Source organism: Eulemur rufifrons, chromosome 1, assembly GCF_041146395.1.
Source record: "Eulemur rufifrons isolate Redbay chromosome 1, OSU_ERuf_1, whole genome shotgun sequence".
NCBI classification, from domain to species: Eukaryota; Metazoa; Chordata; class Mammalia; order Primates; family Lemuridae; genus Eulemur; species Eulemur rufifrons.
In genome coordinates this window covers 62726440-62744224 of record NC_090983.1, presented here as the reverse complement: position 1 = coordinate 62744224, position 17785 = coordinate 62726440, and the positions used below count along the sequence as shown (strand labels likewise).

General features: G+C 34.5%; 1 protein-coding gene across 1 annotated transcript in view; it reads right to left on the bottom strand.

Annotated features, from left to right (window-relative positions):
* KCNH7 (potassium voltage-gated channel subfamily H member 7) overlaps nucleotides 1-17785 on the bottom strand; it is a 472286-nt gene that overhangs the window by 76782 nt on the left and 377719 nt on the right. The window contains exon 7 of the mRNA XM_069472001.1: nucleotides 5909-6334. Within this exon, the coding sequence (XP_069328102.1) occupies nucleotides 5909-6334 (426 nt within the window). The remainder of the gene's footprint in view (nucleotides 1-5908; nucleotides 6335-17785) is intronic.

The window sequence follows — 17785 nt, the reverse complement described above, 5'->3', positions numbered from 1 at the left end:
AAATGATTCTTCTTCCAGAAATTCAACTATTCCTATGTCTGGGTGGCTGATGAATTTCATCCAATTTCAAAATTTTAAAAATGTATCCACATTCATAGTTTATTAATGTCCTAGATACCTTCTTATATTGAGGTAGAGGATTTCTACCTTCTTATAGTCTACCTTCTTATATTGAGGTAGAATAATTTCCTTTATTAAGTATATGACTTTTTAAACTAAACTTTATTTAAAAATATATATATTCTAAACAATTGAAGTTTTGTAAATCTGTCAGATATTAGAACCAGACTCAAGAAGACTATGTGATTTTTTTTGCTAGATATTTTAAAATTAGTCAATATTCTCCAGTGAAATCCTTTTTGAAGGCCTGAAATTAAAATAAATAATTTCTTATCAGTAAATAAACCTCTACTCAAGAATAAATTTGTCTACAGTTAGAGAAAGCCCCACTAATAAGAGAAAATCTCATGTTCAATAATTTTTTTAAAAAATTTGAAAAATAATTCTACTTTATTCTTCATAAGGATTTTCAAGAATCTTACATTTAAAATATCTTATTTTAGAGGCTTACACTCTAAAACATTTGCTTATAGGTAACTGATACAATCATTCTTCTATAAATGAGGAAATGTAAGTATGTGATTTTTTATTTCATTTACAGTGTCGATAGAATGAATTGTCATTGAAGCTTTCTAGTTAATCCATCATTCTATCCTATTTGTCAAGAAATGTTTGGGTACAAGTAAGGAAATACTAACACTTAGCAAGTAATAAATTTCATGACTCTACCCTCATGTTTTGCTTTAGATTTCATTTCAGCTAATTCTCTCTTAGCTCTGGTATTTGTATATACCATTCAATGAATTACTTCCCAAATAAAACTCAATAACATTGAAACTATAATAGTTCCCAGTCTTTTGTTCAGTGTGACTTACACTATTTCAATATTTCTAAGGACACTAATACAATCAAAGATCTATATTGTGAATGTGTCTAGAAACTTTAGAAATTATCTAGTTTGTCATTGCTTTATTAATACCAAATCTCACAAAGTATGGCTTTTAAAGAGGAGATTTTAAAACTTCACTGGAAAACTCACTCAATATTTAACAACCTTTACTATTGAGACACTTTTATTTTCTTTTAGTTTTATAATTACCACTTTATTTTGCTCAATTCAAACTCACTTTATCTTTTTTTATAGTAACATGGAAAACTGGCCATCCAATAATTTTAAATAGTAGTGGGCAAATGTTACAGCAAATAAATGACTATTGATGTTACATTTTTAAAATAGGAATTTGACTTTTTCTGAGAAATATTGTACTAAAAATTATACTTTATGCCATCTCTAGCAAAATATAGTCAATGAATCACATATAAATGATGAATAAATGATAAATCAAATTAATTTATTCCATTGGGGATCCTGTATCTCTCGCATGTCATACCACAGATATTTGGAGGCATGACCAACAGCTCCATATATTATACAAGCCAATGGACACGTCTGCCTTAACTCTCAAGGACTATCTAAAGAGAAAGACTTAGCTACTTTATGTATAGACTTGTATATGCATATATGTCTTTATTTAAAGTTGAACATGACTGTGTCTGTTTTAGAAATTTCCTTCCAACAAACTAATGACATCTATTGTAAAGATCAGGTTCAGAAAGAATAGCTGACAAGATGATCAGTGCTTCTATACATACGCCTGCTAAAGTTTTCCTCATATCTTTTCCACAATTCGTTTATCAGACTAATGAAATAAACATGTTAGTTTAAGACAGAAATTTTTCTTTTCTATTGGGATTTCCCCAGAAAGAGCACTGTAGTTACTTAGGTTTCAAAGGCCTGTCTTGCTTACATTCAGGATTTGGGAAAAATAACAGTAAAGTGTGAAACAAGAAGGTCAATACAGCAAGTAATTAATCATAAGAATCCTAATTTTCAGGGGAGGAAGAGGTTAATGAAGCATGTAACTAAGCAGAGCTTTCCAGATTCTAACTGTTCATATCTCTGAAATTGAAATTTACCACAGATAAGCTAACTATAGGAAAATTTGAGGCAGATAGAGTTGACTTCCTGGAGACTGAGCCAGTGATATTGTTCCTTTACTTCAATGATATTCAGGTAATTTGCAATGGATGGCATGATGTTTGATGATAAAAAATTAGGAAATAGAGACTCTTTTTATTGTCTCTTTGGATAGCATTATCATAAGGAAGATATTAATGACATAGGCAAGCCCCATTACAATGCCAGTATTCATTTTCTTCAGCATGCTTTTAGCTCTATAGAAAAGCTTCTGTCATTACTAGGTGATTTGCATTGACTTAAGCTAAAAATGAAACGGCTATTTAGAAAAATATTAGCAGTTATGCTATGTCTGCTTTAGTAAAAATGTCTATGCCAAGATAGCCTCTTAGCATTTGTTAACATATATGTTTTATAGATAAAATAATATAGATACAAAATTCCATTTTTTTTCTCCAGAGTTAAATGTAAATAAAAGTGTTACAGTAGCTTAACATTTAGGGAAATTGACAAAGAAGACATGAATGTTTAATTGACATTGACAAAATTACTTTCTAAGTTAATCCTTGATGCTGTGATGAATAGAGGAAACATTTTAATCATTCAGTTAAAATTAAGCAATTTAATGACTGTTTTTATACTTAGTTGAAAATCACTCCCTAATTTGTTTATTTATGTATTTATGCATTTATTTTGTAGAAACATTTGCCTATGAGCACATGAAACTCCTACCCTGGACTTCTTTGTCCCAGAAATGGCCACAGGATCTTGTATATCTAAACAGCAAAATCATTCCTGCCACTTAAAAAAATGCAGGTTTTAAGGCTTTACTTCAGACCTATCAAATATGAATCCCTAGACTCTTTTAAAAGGTCCACACAGATATTGTTGTGTGGCCTGATGTAGAAATACTGATCCAAACCAACCTGTGCCATAACCTTATCTAATTTTTAATTTAACTGACCTCATTTCTCTTTCTTCTACTCACATCTATACCTTTCTAGTTACTGATGGGGTTCTCGACTTGCCTACATGCCACCTGTACCCTGAGTGACTAATAGGCATCTCACACTTAACATGGCCAAAACAGGAATTTCTCTCCTACAAACACATCTTTTTCTCCCCAGGCTTTTCCTATCTGGATAAATGCATGACCATCTACAAAAGTTGCTTAAGCAACGCCCCTTGCATTTCTCCCCACCAAAAAGTTTCAACAAGAATAAACAAACAACAAAAAATTTTTGAACTAACCTTAATTCTACTTTTCCCCATACTCTTCCATACAATATTTAATCTACCAACAAGCCCTGACAGCTGACCTCCAAAATATATCCCAAATTTCTCTACTTTTCATCATCTCTGCTGCAACCATGCTGTCCAAGCTGTTGTGTTGTCCTCCCTAAAGTACAGCATGGGCTCTAAACTGGTTCTCCTGCTCGTAGCCTGACTGTCCAGTCTGCAGAGAAAGCCTATGCAATCTTTCAGAATGTCTATCAGAATGTCATTCCCATTCCAAAGACTCCCTTTGCAGCCAGAATAAATAAGAAATCCCACGACTCTATGTGCTTTGGTCCCTGTCCTCTCTCTCATCTTAGCACTCCACTTCTTACTGTGGTTCATCTTGGCTGCCACTGGCTGCCTTTTTGTTCCTCTAACATGGCAAACTTGTTCCCCAATTGGGCCATTTTCACTAGTGTTTCCTTCTGCTTGAAATTTTGTGCACTGTGGTTTCATGTGTCTGGATCCCTCCAGTCAAGTGTCAACTCCAGTGGCAACTCCTAATCCTTTCCTAATCTCCAATCCAAGATAGCCACCCATCCAAGTCATTCTCAGTCACATCCACTTGCTTTGTCATCATCACAGCATCTACTGTTTCCTGAAATCATCTTGCTCATTTATTATTTTTTTGTTTATTATCTGTCTTCTGCTCTCTGCCATCCCCTACCTCCTCTTCCTCAATCCTGGAATGTAAGTTCCTGGAGAACAGAAACATTGTTAGATTTACTTCTGAATCTCCAAACCTAGGAGAGTGCCTGTCACTTTGAAGGGTACTCAATAAATATTTGATGAATGAATAAAGTGTTTTATGTTAATATTACTAAATAGGAGTTGTGCAGAAGGTAGGCCTGAGTGCAACACTTAACAGTTCTGGGTTTCAGTGGCTCCATCTGTAAAATGGGAATAATAGTATTAATACCTTAACTTCCTAGGCAGTGAAATAGATTATTTCTTGTGTTTACTCCTAGGTTTTAGATCTACATTGGCAGCAGTATTAGATTTGAATTTGGGGGCAATGCTTATGTTATATTCAGAATTTTAGAGAGCATTTTGAAATTATGAATTTAAAATTTAAAAGACATAAACTTTCTTCCATTCCAACTCTAGTATAAAAGCACTAGCTTTTGCTGTTGGTGTATATATTTTAACTTTTGAAAGAGTGAGTTTTTATTCTATTGTTTATCAATAGAAGGTTGATTTTTTATTCTATTGTTTATCAATAGAAGGTTTATCAATAGAAGGTTATTTATCAATAGAAGGTTGATTCTATCAATAGAAGGTTTATTTCATGTCATAACCTGAATTACCCATTGTAAGAAACCTAAAGATAAATATTAATAAAGAAGTATTTCACTTTCTTATTTTTCAGTTAAAATCCAAGAAGTATCTAACATTAAAAATTCAACTAGTTTAGCAGCAGCTGATTTTTTTTTTTTTTTTTTTGGTATTTGATAGGAGTTTCACATGTATTATCTCATTAGAGTCTCAAATTAAAAAAAAAAAATTAAGAGGGTAGTGTGTTACTATCATCATCCTTTTACAGATAAGGAAAATCAGGCTTGAGACTTTGTTTAAGGTTTGCAGAAACCAAGAATAATGTCTTGTCCCATTGCCCTGCTCGTAACTGACCCACAGTTTGATCAGCATGTTCTGTAGGAGAGAGTTTATTTCTAAACCTGTTGGCTCCCTTTGGCAGAGGAGAATTATCTTTTTTTGAAGCCTTCATTGGCTAGAAAGTAACCAGCTGCAGAAGAGATTGTTATGAGTCAGTTTCCTCTTGGAGGAAAAAAAAAAAAAAGACCATGAGGTGTTCTTAGGGAGAAGACGACAGTGAATTTAAAAAATTCAGCACATTGAGTTTATCTTTCTCAACCTACTCCTTCAAAGTACTTTCATGCCTTCTGTAAATCTTTCCATCATAGAATCCAGGAAACTTATATGCAGTAACCATTAGTGGCAATTAAGTGGAGGGGCCTGTAGGAGAACTTAACTTCTTTTGAGTCAAAGAACCCTTTGAGAATCTGATTAAAGTTATGGACTCTATCTAGAAAATTCACTGTACATACACTTGTCATATTTTGTTAGTTTCCAACTGTATATGGTATTGGGGACACACAAGAAGTACATTCCAATCTGGATTTTATTTAACAGAAAGAGTTTCTGAGCAAGACATTTCAGAAGGTGCCCTCTTCACAGAATTTGAACAAAAAACAACTCTCTGCTCTTTCAAACCACAATAATGAGTTAGGGAAAAAGGAGACATACTTAAATTGTGACAGTTTTACACCCATGAAGTTAATATGTAGAGATTTTACATGCCAGGAATATGCTGTGTGCTATATACCTCTTGTTTCAAAGTTTAATTTGTTGGTTAAAGGATGGAGAGTCTTTTGCATCTCTTGGCAAAAATAGGATTTGATTTGCCATGGCAAAGTAGTTCCATTTAATTTTATAGCATTTCCAATTGAAAATGAATTTCATCTGTGAGATACAGGAAGCTTGCAAAGCAACCACTTTTCTTTTTGCAGTTAAAATAGATTCACTTTTATAATTGCCATCTTTCAGAAAATAAGATTGTTAAGCAGCTCTTACCTCATCAGAACCTGATCCAAAAATCAGCAAGTCAAAAGGAATTGCTGCAACCATGTCAATCAGGAACCAGCCTTTGAAGTAGTGTATTGCTATTTTGGCGGGATCACTTACCACTTCTTCATTCTGATTTACATATGTTGTTCTGAAGTTTATGAGAATATCTATGATAAACATAATATCCACAATCAAGTCTACCACATTCAAAGGGCTACAAGAGTAGCCACATTCTCGTCTTTTCTGTTCTTCTCTGTCATTGAGGAGAAAGGCTGCAGAGTAAGGTGTGAATATAGCAGTGTATATGACCAACAGCAGAATAAGCCAATCCCAGACTGCCTTGAAAGGGCTGTAGTGCAGTATCGTAAACTTGTTGATGCGCGGTGTCTGCAGTTTATATTCTGGCAGGACATCTGCTCCTAAAGAGAGAACCTGAATATAGAAAAGAAAATCACACGCTACATAAAAATGCCATCATTAATCTGACAAACCTTTGCAAATATTATGGTACAGTAATTACAATAAAATCTATTGGAAAGGATTCATGTAATTTTGAAGTATGAATGAAAAACACATATATTAATACATTTAAATGAACCTATATAAACTGCTTCAATGCAGTATATTTGGTTTAAGAAAACCACACTGGTATTTCTTGATAAGTATAATTTTCAGTGAAAAATAATAAATAATGTCACTGAGATACTGAGGAATGGTTACTGTTTCCTTTGGAACATAGTACTTCTCAGAAATAAAGATACACAGCTGTTTTTAGAAAATCATAAAATCAGTTTTGATATATGAGTAATTCAGTTTTCAAATCTAGGAAAGGACTAACTGTAGTGAATAGAAGCAATCTACTTGGATCCATGGTCATATTTAATTTACATATATTTAATTAATAATTAAACCTTGATAAATTAAACCAAGCTCATTCAAATCTTTAATTAAGCAGAATTTTCCCACCTGCAATCTATTTTCAACATTAGGGGGAAAAAGGCAAATTTGATTAAAATAACACAAAGAAGGCTTTTCCCTAAATGGTTGAGAGAGTATTTTATATTCTGGGACAAACAGACTTTCATTCAAACTCTTTCATCACATTTAGAAAATTGTGAAAAGAAAATGCTGCAAGGAGGTGTTCAGAATATTGATCTGGAAATGTTGCAAGTCTTAACCACCAAGTAGTAGTTAAACTCCAAGATTTATTCTACTTAATAAAGCATTGGGTAAACTAAAAGAGTTCTCCTTATATAAAGTCTTGGTTTATCTGAAAAAAATGAGAGCTAAACCTGACCTCTATCTCTACCAAGTAGAAAAGTCCATGATTTTGTGATTTCAGACCAAATTTCAAAAACAAAAATCAAAAAAATGTTTACCTAGCTACGCAGTAAATGTAATTAGTCTTAATACATGGGTTTTAAAGAACCTAAATCTTGTAATGTCTCCACATGGCATATAGAGAGCCACTTTTTTAAGGAAATGTGGGTTTTAATCTTATACTATAAATACTCCACACATACACAATGGCTCCATTTCAAAGTTAATTTCATCAAATGTATTTTCTTAGACCAGATTCTTCTAAACACAGCTAACATATCATTAGCTTTGCAGTGTGGATCTCAGGTAATGCCCCACTGGTTAGTCAGAGAGTGTTGTTTCTGTTTTTGGTAATTCTATCCATGCTGATTTTAACTTGACTATAATAATGAATTATCTCAGGCAAATTCAATTTTAAATCTTATATTTATTTATCATATCTCCTATCTTTTTATCCCCATATAATGAGTTACCACTTCTATTTTAAAAAGAAGTTGGGAATTTAAATAACTCCAAATGAGATACACATAACTTTTAAATATAACAAAAGAATTCAGTTAAAATAGGCAAAGCTGCTTTTAGATAACTGCTAAACTGATTTAACTGGCTTTGAAAAAATAATAAAGAATTTGACCTGACAATTTAATCAGTCCAGAGTAAATTGGAACCAATCAGTTTATGGATGAAACAGGGTTTTATTTTAAACTAGTATGAGAAATGACAGCAGCTAATTATTAGCAAAAAAAGAAATTTGGAAAATAAAGTGATTTTATTATTTTTGAAATATTAAAAATTCAAGATATATACATATATAAGTATATGACTTCCAAAATCCAGGTGGGAATAATATTTAGATTACCTGTAATTTGACAAGTGCAGATTAATAGAGCTCTGATTCCATTATGCTTAGTATAGAAACCCAGTGTATGACATTTTGGTCTGGAAGAAATGGATCATCTCTTAACATGTCGTTATGTAATGTTCCTTTCTCAAAAACCAGGGACTACTCAGTATATAGAAAGTAAAATTCAAAACTTTATTTTGGCTTTCAGAGTCATTTAAAGTCTGAACCCATTCTACATTTCCAGTCCCCTCTTCCATTAAATCCCTCTATGCACCCAGGATACTCCAGCAAAACAAAACTAGACTTTTTGAGCTACTGAAATCTTTCCAAATCCCTAAATCTACAGATTTCTCTCATAAAAAAAGGTGTATAGTCATCAAAAAGGACAAATAAGTCAGAGATAAAGACAGGGATATTTGTGCTTGCTCACTGCTTAAGTGACAAGCTTCTGATGCCAACCTCCCACACGAGGCACTGGAATACCTCTTTCAGCAGGAGTGTTAAATTAGAATGCAAACAGCACCTCGGAACTTCCCCTGAGAAGCGAAAATTGTGGCTGGATCTCTTTCTATCCCATCTATGCAGACACTCATTTAACATTTATGACCACTGTGTTAAGAGCTGGAGATTAAAATATGGGGAAGACATTGTCCCTGACATCATGGAGTTTATGATCTATTGGGAGACAGATGTGCAGGAAAATGGGAGCCCTCCTGGGGTGCATTTCACCCAGTGTATGGGGTTGGTGGTGGCTCTGATGGGAAGCTGGTCTTCATAGAGGACTTTCAGGAAAAGATGGCAGTTGAACTGAGACTTCGTGTAGGAGTTAGAAGAGGACACAGCTGGGGGATAAGAAAGCTGGAAAGGGAAGAACATTACAGGCAGAGGGCACAGAATGAACAAGGGTCAGGAAGCATAAAATAAAGTGATGTGTGTTGAGGAATTGTAAGGAGCCTTATATTTTGTTGAGGAATAAAATACCAGGGAACCAAGGTATCATGGTGGAGGGTGGCAGTGTGGAAGGCCAGTCTCAGGCTACTGAATGTCTAATGTGACATGAGAGGGATCTCAGGCTTTGTACTTTAGGCCAAGGCTTCTCATACATGAATCATATAAAGATTCCTTTTAAAGGAAAAGATAATTAGAGAACCCCAATGATGATTTATATTATTCATGTTTATGATATTAGGCAAATATGTTAAAAAATAAAACTGGTTAAAACTTCTTATGCTTATACCTCTCAATATGACTGTTGTGGGTTAAATTGTGTACCCTGAAAGGATATGTTGAAGTCCTAATCGCCAGAACGTACGACTGTGACCTTATTTGGAAATAGAGTCTTTGGAGATGTAGTCAAGTTAAGATGAGATCATAGTTATTTAGGGTGGGCCTTATTTGAATAACTTGTGTCTCTAACAGAATAGAGAAATTTGGACACAGAGACACAAAGACACACAGGGAGAATGGCACATGACAATTGAGGTAGATACAGCTGTCAGCCAAGGAATGCCAAAGATTGCCAGCAGCTACCAGCACCTAGCAGAGAGGCATGGGGTAGGTCTTCCCTGAGAGCCTCTAGAAGGAACCAACCTTTCCAACACCTTGATTTTGGACTTCTAGCCCCGAGAATTCTGAGAGAATAAATTTCTGTTATTTTAAGCTGCCGAGTTTGTGGTACTTTAATTTGGCAGACCTAGAAAACTAATACAATGACAAAAAATGCAAACAAATGAAGAATAAAATCTTTATGAAATCAGTGAATTCAAACTATCATCACTAATTCAATATTTGTAATTTCTGTAGATCAATAATGATTGAACTTTGGCTATTTTATATGGTTTAATTTAATAAGTAAAATATTTTTCTCTATTCTAACCTCAATGCCACCTTTGAAAAAATATGTTGTAGAAGTAGTATTACACACTTCAAAGATTTAATTTCTATGTCAGGATCATCTGGCCTAATCCTTAGTACAAACTCTGTTCCTATTAGGCTTCAAAACCCAATTTAAACAGTGTTACTTGCTAACTCTATAAAAGTAGTTTAAGTTTAGCTTTTGGACATTATTGAGTTCTACATTAAGTGATTAATCAAATTATCTCTGGAACTAGGTTTAGAAAGGTAGTTCACTTGTTATATTCCAATATACCTATTGAAACAGAACCACTGCAGTTTGGTATGTACAACAATAGAGTGTGTTTTGACAACACATTTATAGCAATTGGTATAGTACCCAATGTTATGGTATAAGTTCTTTTGACTTTTGCATGACCATGCATGTATTATATGATCATCCAATTATCTCATGACTTTTAGTAGCCAAACAACTACAAAAACTTTTATTTATACAGCATGCCTGTAACTGTAAATGCAGTCATGGGTACTGAAGTCAGGTAGGTGGCAGTACTTTTTTATTAGGTGATCATCTTAATAATTCAAAAGATTCTTGTATTGTTTTAAGTTCTTACTGAGATACAGGAATTTTAAAGATTTTCCAAAAGAACTTATAGCCCTTTGAGAATATTTCTTTCAATAAATATAAGTTTAAGAATTGTTAAATGTTACCAGGCAGGGAAGTCAAGGTGGCCAAGTTTGGTTTTAGATAGATTCATCTGGCAATGGAATGGAGGAGAAATTGAAGAGGATCAGCACCAGAGACTTAGAGATCATTTAGGACTTTGGTGCTCTAGGAGAGAGATAATGAAAGCCCACACCAAGGACCAGGTGGCAGAGATGGAGAGGAGGAACCACACTTGAGAAATAAACACATCACAAGGGATAAGGATGAGAAGTGGAGAAATATTTGTTTCTTTGCAGTTCCAATAATAAGTCTTATTAGATCCAATCAGGTACTATAAATCTCTGAAGGCTCAGTCGTGTTTGAAATAAGGGAAATAGCACTAGACTTTAAATTTGAAGATCCATGTTTGAATTCCAGATGTGATATTTCTGGCAAGTTATTTAATATCTCTGGATCTCAGTTTTTTTAATCTGCATGATGGGGATAGTAATCTTCACTCAAAGCACATATCTGTACAGAATTACCAGATCACATCAGATAAATTCTATAAAATTAGCTGATAAAATGGGCTATGTTAACATGCACATAAATATTTTCATTATTGTTTAGAGTTCTAGGGTTACTTGTTTAAATCCTGGTTCAAACAAACCAACTATAAACCATAATATTTATAAACTGATTGGAGAAAGTTAAACATGGACTAGACATTGATAATATTAAGGAATTATTTCAGTTATCTATTCTTTGTAACAAACTAAGCCAAAATTTAGTGACTTAAAAGAGTCATCATTTTATTATTCATGAGTCTGTGAATCATAAATTTAGGCAAGTCTTGTTAGGCAGTTCTTCTACTTCATACTACGTCACTGGGTCATTCAGTGATATTCAACTGGTGGCTGAGCTTGTATGGAGAATCCAAGAAGGTTTCTTTCACATGTCTGGTACCTTGGTAAGGATAGTCAGAAGGCTGGGCTCACCCAAGATTCTATAATGGCTGGGTCATTCTTTCTCTCTATATATGTAAATAGATAAATAGGTATGGTTTCTCCTATGGTCTCTTCAGCAGGGTAGCAAGATGTCTTATGTAGAGGGTTAATACTCCCAAACGAAGTGGAAATTTCCAGTCCTCTTCAAGTCAAGGTCTGGAACTACTACTGCATCACTTCTGCCATATTCTACTGGCCAAAGCAGAAGCAGACCAGTGCAGAGCCATAAAAGTAGAGGAATAGTCTCTACCTTTTGACAGGGGAATGAGATGCATGTCAAAGGGAAAGAATCAATTATGGTCATCTTGGAGACAAACTATCACAGCTGACTTCTTGTTAGGTATGATAATGATATTGTAGTTATGTGTGTTTTTTTTTAATAGTCCTTACTTTTTCAGAGTACAGAGTGAAATATTTATGGATCAAATGTTATAATATTTGGGCTTTGCATCAAAACAGTCTTGAGTACGGGGAGGGGGAGGAGAGAGAAGATCTAATTGCTGGTTGTATATTGATTTTCATTGAAACTGGGTGATGGGTAGATATTATTCTATTTTTGTAATATGTTTAAAACTTTCCATATTAAATAGTTTAAAAAAAGAATTCTAGAGTCTCAGCCAGAAATGTCTAAGATATTTGAGGATGGACTTTCTTGATGGAAAAAAAGAGCTTACCCCATCGGAATTGGGTTGGCTCCTTATTAGGCATGTTTGGGTTCCTGTTTACACAAAATATTTACTTTGCTCTTAGCATATATATATATATATATAGTCACACAGACTGCACACAATCCCAACTTTTCCCAGCCCTGAACTCTAACATTAAGTTTCCATTAGATTGGTGGCTGTGACAAGTCACGTTGCAAGAAGATAGTTGGGCATGCTAACTGCAGACGTCCATTCCTCTGAGTATTCTTAGCTACATTGCCTCATCAAGTTAGATTAAAATATAGCCACATTTCAGAGCCTCATCACATTAGGCCTCTTCCTGAAATACTTTTCCTTTGTTAGAGTTTCATATTAAACCTTCAAGCTTTCATTCTGTCTTGAATATATTAAGAGTATACTTTATCATTTTTTTCCTACACAACTATCACTAAATGCAATGTTTAAATTGTTTAATGTCATTTTTGTAAAATATTGGAATTATATATTCCTTTTAGAATTCATTTCTAGAAAGTGATCTCTCTTGTGGAATCAAAATATTTCATCTTTTTTTTTGTTTACAAAAATGACAATAAGTTACTTTAGTAATTATAGCCTTTTTTCTTACAGAAAACTGTTTAAAATTGCAGTATTATAATTTCTATTTCCCATTACATTGTTTGAATTGTTCTATTTCCATTTTAATGGCCTAAATGCAATATATCTTTTATAACGTGAACTCATATTTTTTTGGAAATAGGACACATGTATAAATTTTAAGTCACAAAGAAGTTAAAACTAATCATACCAGTACTTTGGAACCATCCTAGTTGGAAATAAAATGTTAGCTGGGTAAATGTTTTAACAACGTGAATAGGAGTCTAAGGGGTCAAAGACCAAAAAGAAAAAGCTGCTATATAGTCTTACATTTCCTTAAGCAGCCAACTTCTCCCACACATTTGAGAAATAACATACTTTAGAAAGATAAAACATGATTAATTGAACTATAAGGATTTTCTTTTAAGACAGAAAGAAAAAAGGGGGAAAAAATCCCTCACTGTATATAAAAGGGAAACTCCATGGTCTCCAGAAAGACATGTCTATTTTCTCTTTCCCCAAACCCCTAATTAAATGTACAGCTTATTACAGCCTAAAATATGGTTTTCTTTACCAAATACAATTTTTCTTCTTGCTAGAACATTGCTATTTGTTTAACCTCTAATAGTTAAGTGTTATATAAAACCGAATCTTTATGTGAAACAGCACTATTTATTCAATGAAGATCTACTGTGAAAATTTTGTGTGAACACCAGGATTAATAACTACTCTTCTCTTCTGAAAAGTGCAATAGGGAACGATTAAGCCTTCCAAAAGATTATACAGTACTTTTGGCAGCTGTTAAACGCCATGCTGAGGTGTTGGTAGAGACTGCTCATCTGTTATTTATCCTTTACTCGGGACTTGCTCTTAACTAATAGGCTAGCTGTATTTTTATCTATCGGAAAGTGTACTCAGTAACACAATGAATCAGATAGATTATATAGCATCAGGAAAGATTTAAACTGCCCAGGCTTTCAGCATATGACTTGAGAAATACAGCCAAACCTGATAATTATCACTGAAACAAGCATCCTCACTGATGATTACCTAGATATTCAAACTAAAAGATGAAAAAGAATCACACAATAAATCAGAGCTGTCACATAGCAACTTATTTTTTTATTGAATGAAATATTAAAATTAGGTAGTAGAATCAATGCAGCATTCTGTATTCAAATAATTTTCTAAGGCTTACATGAATATAGGTATTTGGTTCTGTGTGCATGTGTGTGTGTGTGTGTGAGTGTGTATGGGATTGAATTGGGATGATTGTATTTATAAAAATTGGAGTCATTTAGGTTCAGGTTCAGCTAAATGTAAGGTTTACTATTTTATTTTGTATGTGCTAATATGCTAATATGAAAAATATCTGCTTTTTAAAATATCTGTGATTCTCAGAATATTAGAGAAATAGGTTGGATGATATCTTAAACACTTATAATATTTATAAATTACTTCAAACATATGCATATTAAAAATATAGATTCTTTCAGGATCACAACCTCATAACCTCCAAGCCAATGGCCAGCTTGACAGTATCCGTTGGTTGTGTCCCTGCAGCCTGTATGTCAGGCTGACCTGAGGGGTTGGTGCCACCACCTTGTAGCTGATTCCAGATGCTTTCTGGCCTAATGTTTGCTTCTTTGCCTCCTCTCACCTTTCTCATGGAAACTACACATGCACTATTCTCTCCATTTTCTTTATCTTTGTTTTAAAGTTGATTTAATTCGGAAAAAAAATAGAATTCAAAAGAAGAAACACTTAGCACTGGTTCATGAGTAAGGCTTTTGCAAAAGGTTTATCCAAAGCACAGGTGACTGAAGAACAGGCTTAGAAATGGGACTGGAAAATAAAAGTTTGGCCAGGACAATGTGAGGTAGAGGTGGCAGTGCCAATAGCAGGAGGTATTTGGCAGGTAATTAGAGGGTCTGGGATAGAGCTCCGGAGGGGGTGGAGCTAGAGATTTTATCCTGCAGAGGCAGTGGCTGATGTGGCTGAAAGAGAATTAATTTTCCAAAACAGTGTAAAGGGGGGGGATATAGTAAGCATCTAAAATTGTTCTTGCATGGGCATCTTTGTAGCCTAAAGAGAAAGAGGCAATGGAAACAGAAAGAACATTCATGAGACAAAAGATTAGGAAGGAGACAGCTATTGTGCATCAAAATTTCTTGTTCTCCTTTTCATGAGGTAGAGTTGTTGCTAGAATGTGTCTGCCTAGTCAAGAACCATCTTAGTCCCACGTGCAACTATATGTGGCCATGTGTCTGAGGAGTAGCACTTCCTGGCCAAAGCTTCCAATAAGCAGGTGTGTCTTTCCTTGCTCTCTCTTTTTCCTTCCACTTCATGAAGTCAGATGCTTCTAAGGCTTCAGGTCTTTATGTCCTATGGGATGGTGGAGCCTCCAAATGGAGGAAACCTGGGTCACCAGATTAAGAAATGGTGTTAGCAATGGATAGCATGTCAATGTGTGAAACATTAATAAAGCCACAGCTAAGCCCAGCAAAATCATGTGAACCAGCTCACCCATCAGTTTGGAGTCCTTTGCAAGGGAGGGGTGAATGGTGTTAAAGAAGTACAAAGAAACAAATATGTTCATGCTCGCTCTGCTCAGCCAGGCTCTTTTTGTCCAAGAGAGTGTCCTCAAAATCACAGCTGCCAAACCAAAGAGAGGTTCCTTGGGGGAATGATGTGCTTTCTCTATCTAACACCTCCTTCCTTGGGCAGGAGAAGACCAAATTCACTGCCACAGCAGCCACCACTGAGGCCTGGGAAAGGTGCTGAGCTGCCCTCCTCGGTGTCCTCTGTCAGTTTACTTTCGTTCTTGCTCTTATTTTCCTTGAAATACGGTAGATAGACGACACTATGACTGCCAAGAGAGTGCCTGCTCACCTCATCAATGCCTTTTCTTTTAGCATAAAGAGGATCATTAATACCAAGTGTCTTTCATGTTAGTCACTAGGCCCAGTATTAAATTATGGTATTCAATTCTCCCAACAGCTTTTTGAGATAAGAATTATTATCTCCATTTTTATGAATGAAGAAACTGGCTCAGAGAGGCTGAATCATTTACCTGATGTCTCAGAGCCAACTGTAGCATTATCAACCATAATATTAGCTAATTTTATTGAATGCCTATTATTTACCAAAGGCTTTATGGGCATTATCCCATATAAATGCCACAGTTTTACAATAGGTACACTTGTTACAGGTTGAATTGTGTCCCCCCTACAAAATATGCTCAAGTCCTAATCCCTGGGATCTGTGAATGTGACCTTAAGAAATAGGGTCTTTGCCGATGTAGTCTAGTTAAGATGAGGTCATACTGGATTCGGGTGGGCTCTAATCCAGTGTGTCTGGTGTCCTTATAAGAAAATAAGAGATACAGAGACAGACACACAGGAAGAATGGCAAGTGACAATGGAGGTAGAGATTGGAGCGGTGTCTCTACAAGCCAAGGAACACCAAGATTTCCAACAACACCAGAAACTAAGAGAATAGCATAGAATGTATTTTGTCCTAGAGCCTTCAAAGAGAGAGAGAGAGAGAGAGAGAGAGAGGCTATTGAGTAAAAGTAGGAAAACAAGAGAAGATGAAGCATGAAGCAATGGAAGTAGCACTAATAGGAAATGTGCTCAAAGTCACCATGAAGTCAAGGAGGGCAACTTGCCTGAAGCACGGGTATATGACTCTCCATTATCAACAGAGATTTTCTCTGTATTAACAAGGTATGTGGTCTGCTAATTCTCAGACTTGTGTTTTGCTTTTTAATAACTTAGCTTCATGATGGATATGTTAATTGGCCTGATTCGGTTATTCCAGGATGTATACATGTGTTGAAACATCACATGTACCTCATAAATATATACAACTTTTATTTGTCAATTAAAAATAAAATTAAATTTAAAAAAAGATTAAGAGCAGTTTCTCATTTCTACTAAATCTTCCCATCAGAGACTGAGTAAATTTACTCAATAGCCTTAGCAAATGTGACATCCCTGTCAAATTTGTAGTTGATGAGTCTTATTTGGTTGGGCCACATCTGATGGTTAAGAGTCAGTTAAAAATCTGTAAAACCTGATTCTAACTGCAGGAATCTACTCAAGTCATTTACTTTAGTAACAGGTTCTTGGAAAGCTGTCATTTGTCTCCTGGACTTGTTCTTTTTGGAGATCTGACAAACTTCATTAGGGACCCAGAAGAGCAAGGAATAGAAAGTGCCAGAATATCTTTAGGCCAACTCAACACAACCATAAGAAGTAAAACAAAGTGGCTTCTGCAGAAACAGGTGTTAAATCATCTAACTATTTTTCTTTGTTTCTTCCTCCCTCTCTCCTTCCTTCCCTCCCTCCCTCTCTTCCTTTCTTCCTTCCATCATAAAAAGTTTTAACAGAATTCAAACTTCTGCAAAGAGGAATCATGAATTAAGTTATAAAGTTGTTTACTAGGTTCTAAATTACCTGATGGGCTTAACCACATTGGCTATATTTTCTGCACTTCAAACTACCCTACATCCATTACTGCTCATATCCAAATACTCAACACAGTAAACACAAATACTCAACATATATTTTCCATTAGATGACTAACATGTGATGCACATGATCAAAAATATTTAAGGAGAATGAGATTGATTATGTGAGAAATTACTTTCTGTTGTTTACCATTTGAAAGACTCTTTGAAAAATGTCTTGCTAGGGCTCAGAAATACAGTACTCCCTAAATATTGTACAGGCAACTCGATTACTATTATAAAAATCCAAATATCCCTTCCATGTTCAAATAATAACAAAAAACAAAACAACAATAAAAAAGGTTAAAAAGGTATCCCATCTTCAAAAAATTACAGATAAATCTATATAAGAGAAACTTTGAAAAATATTAAATTTTAATTATAATATATTATTTGTTCTTTCAAGAGAGAAAACAAAGCAAGTATTTTACTAAAAGCCATCATGAATCTTGGAATTA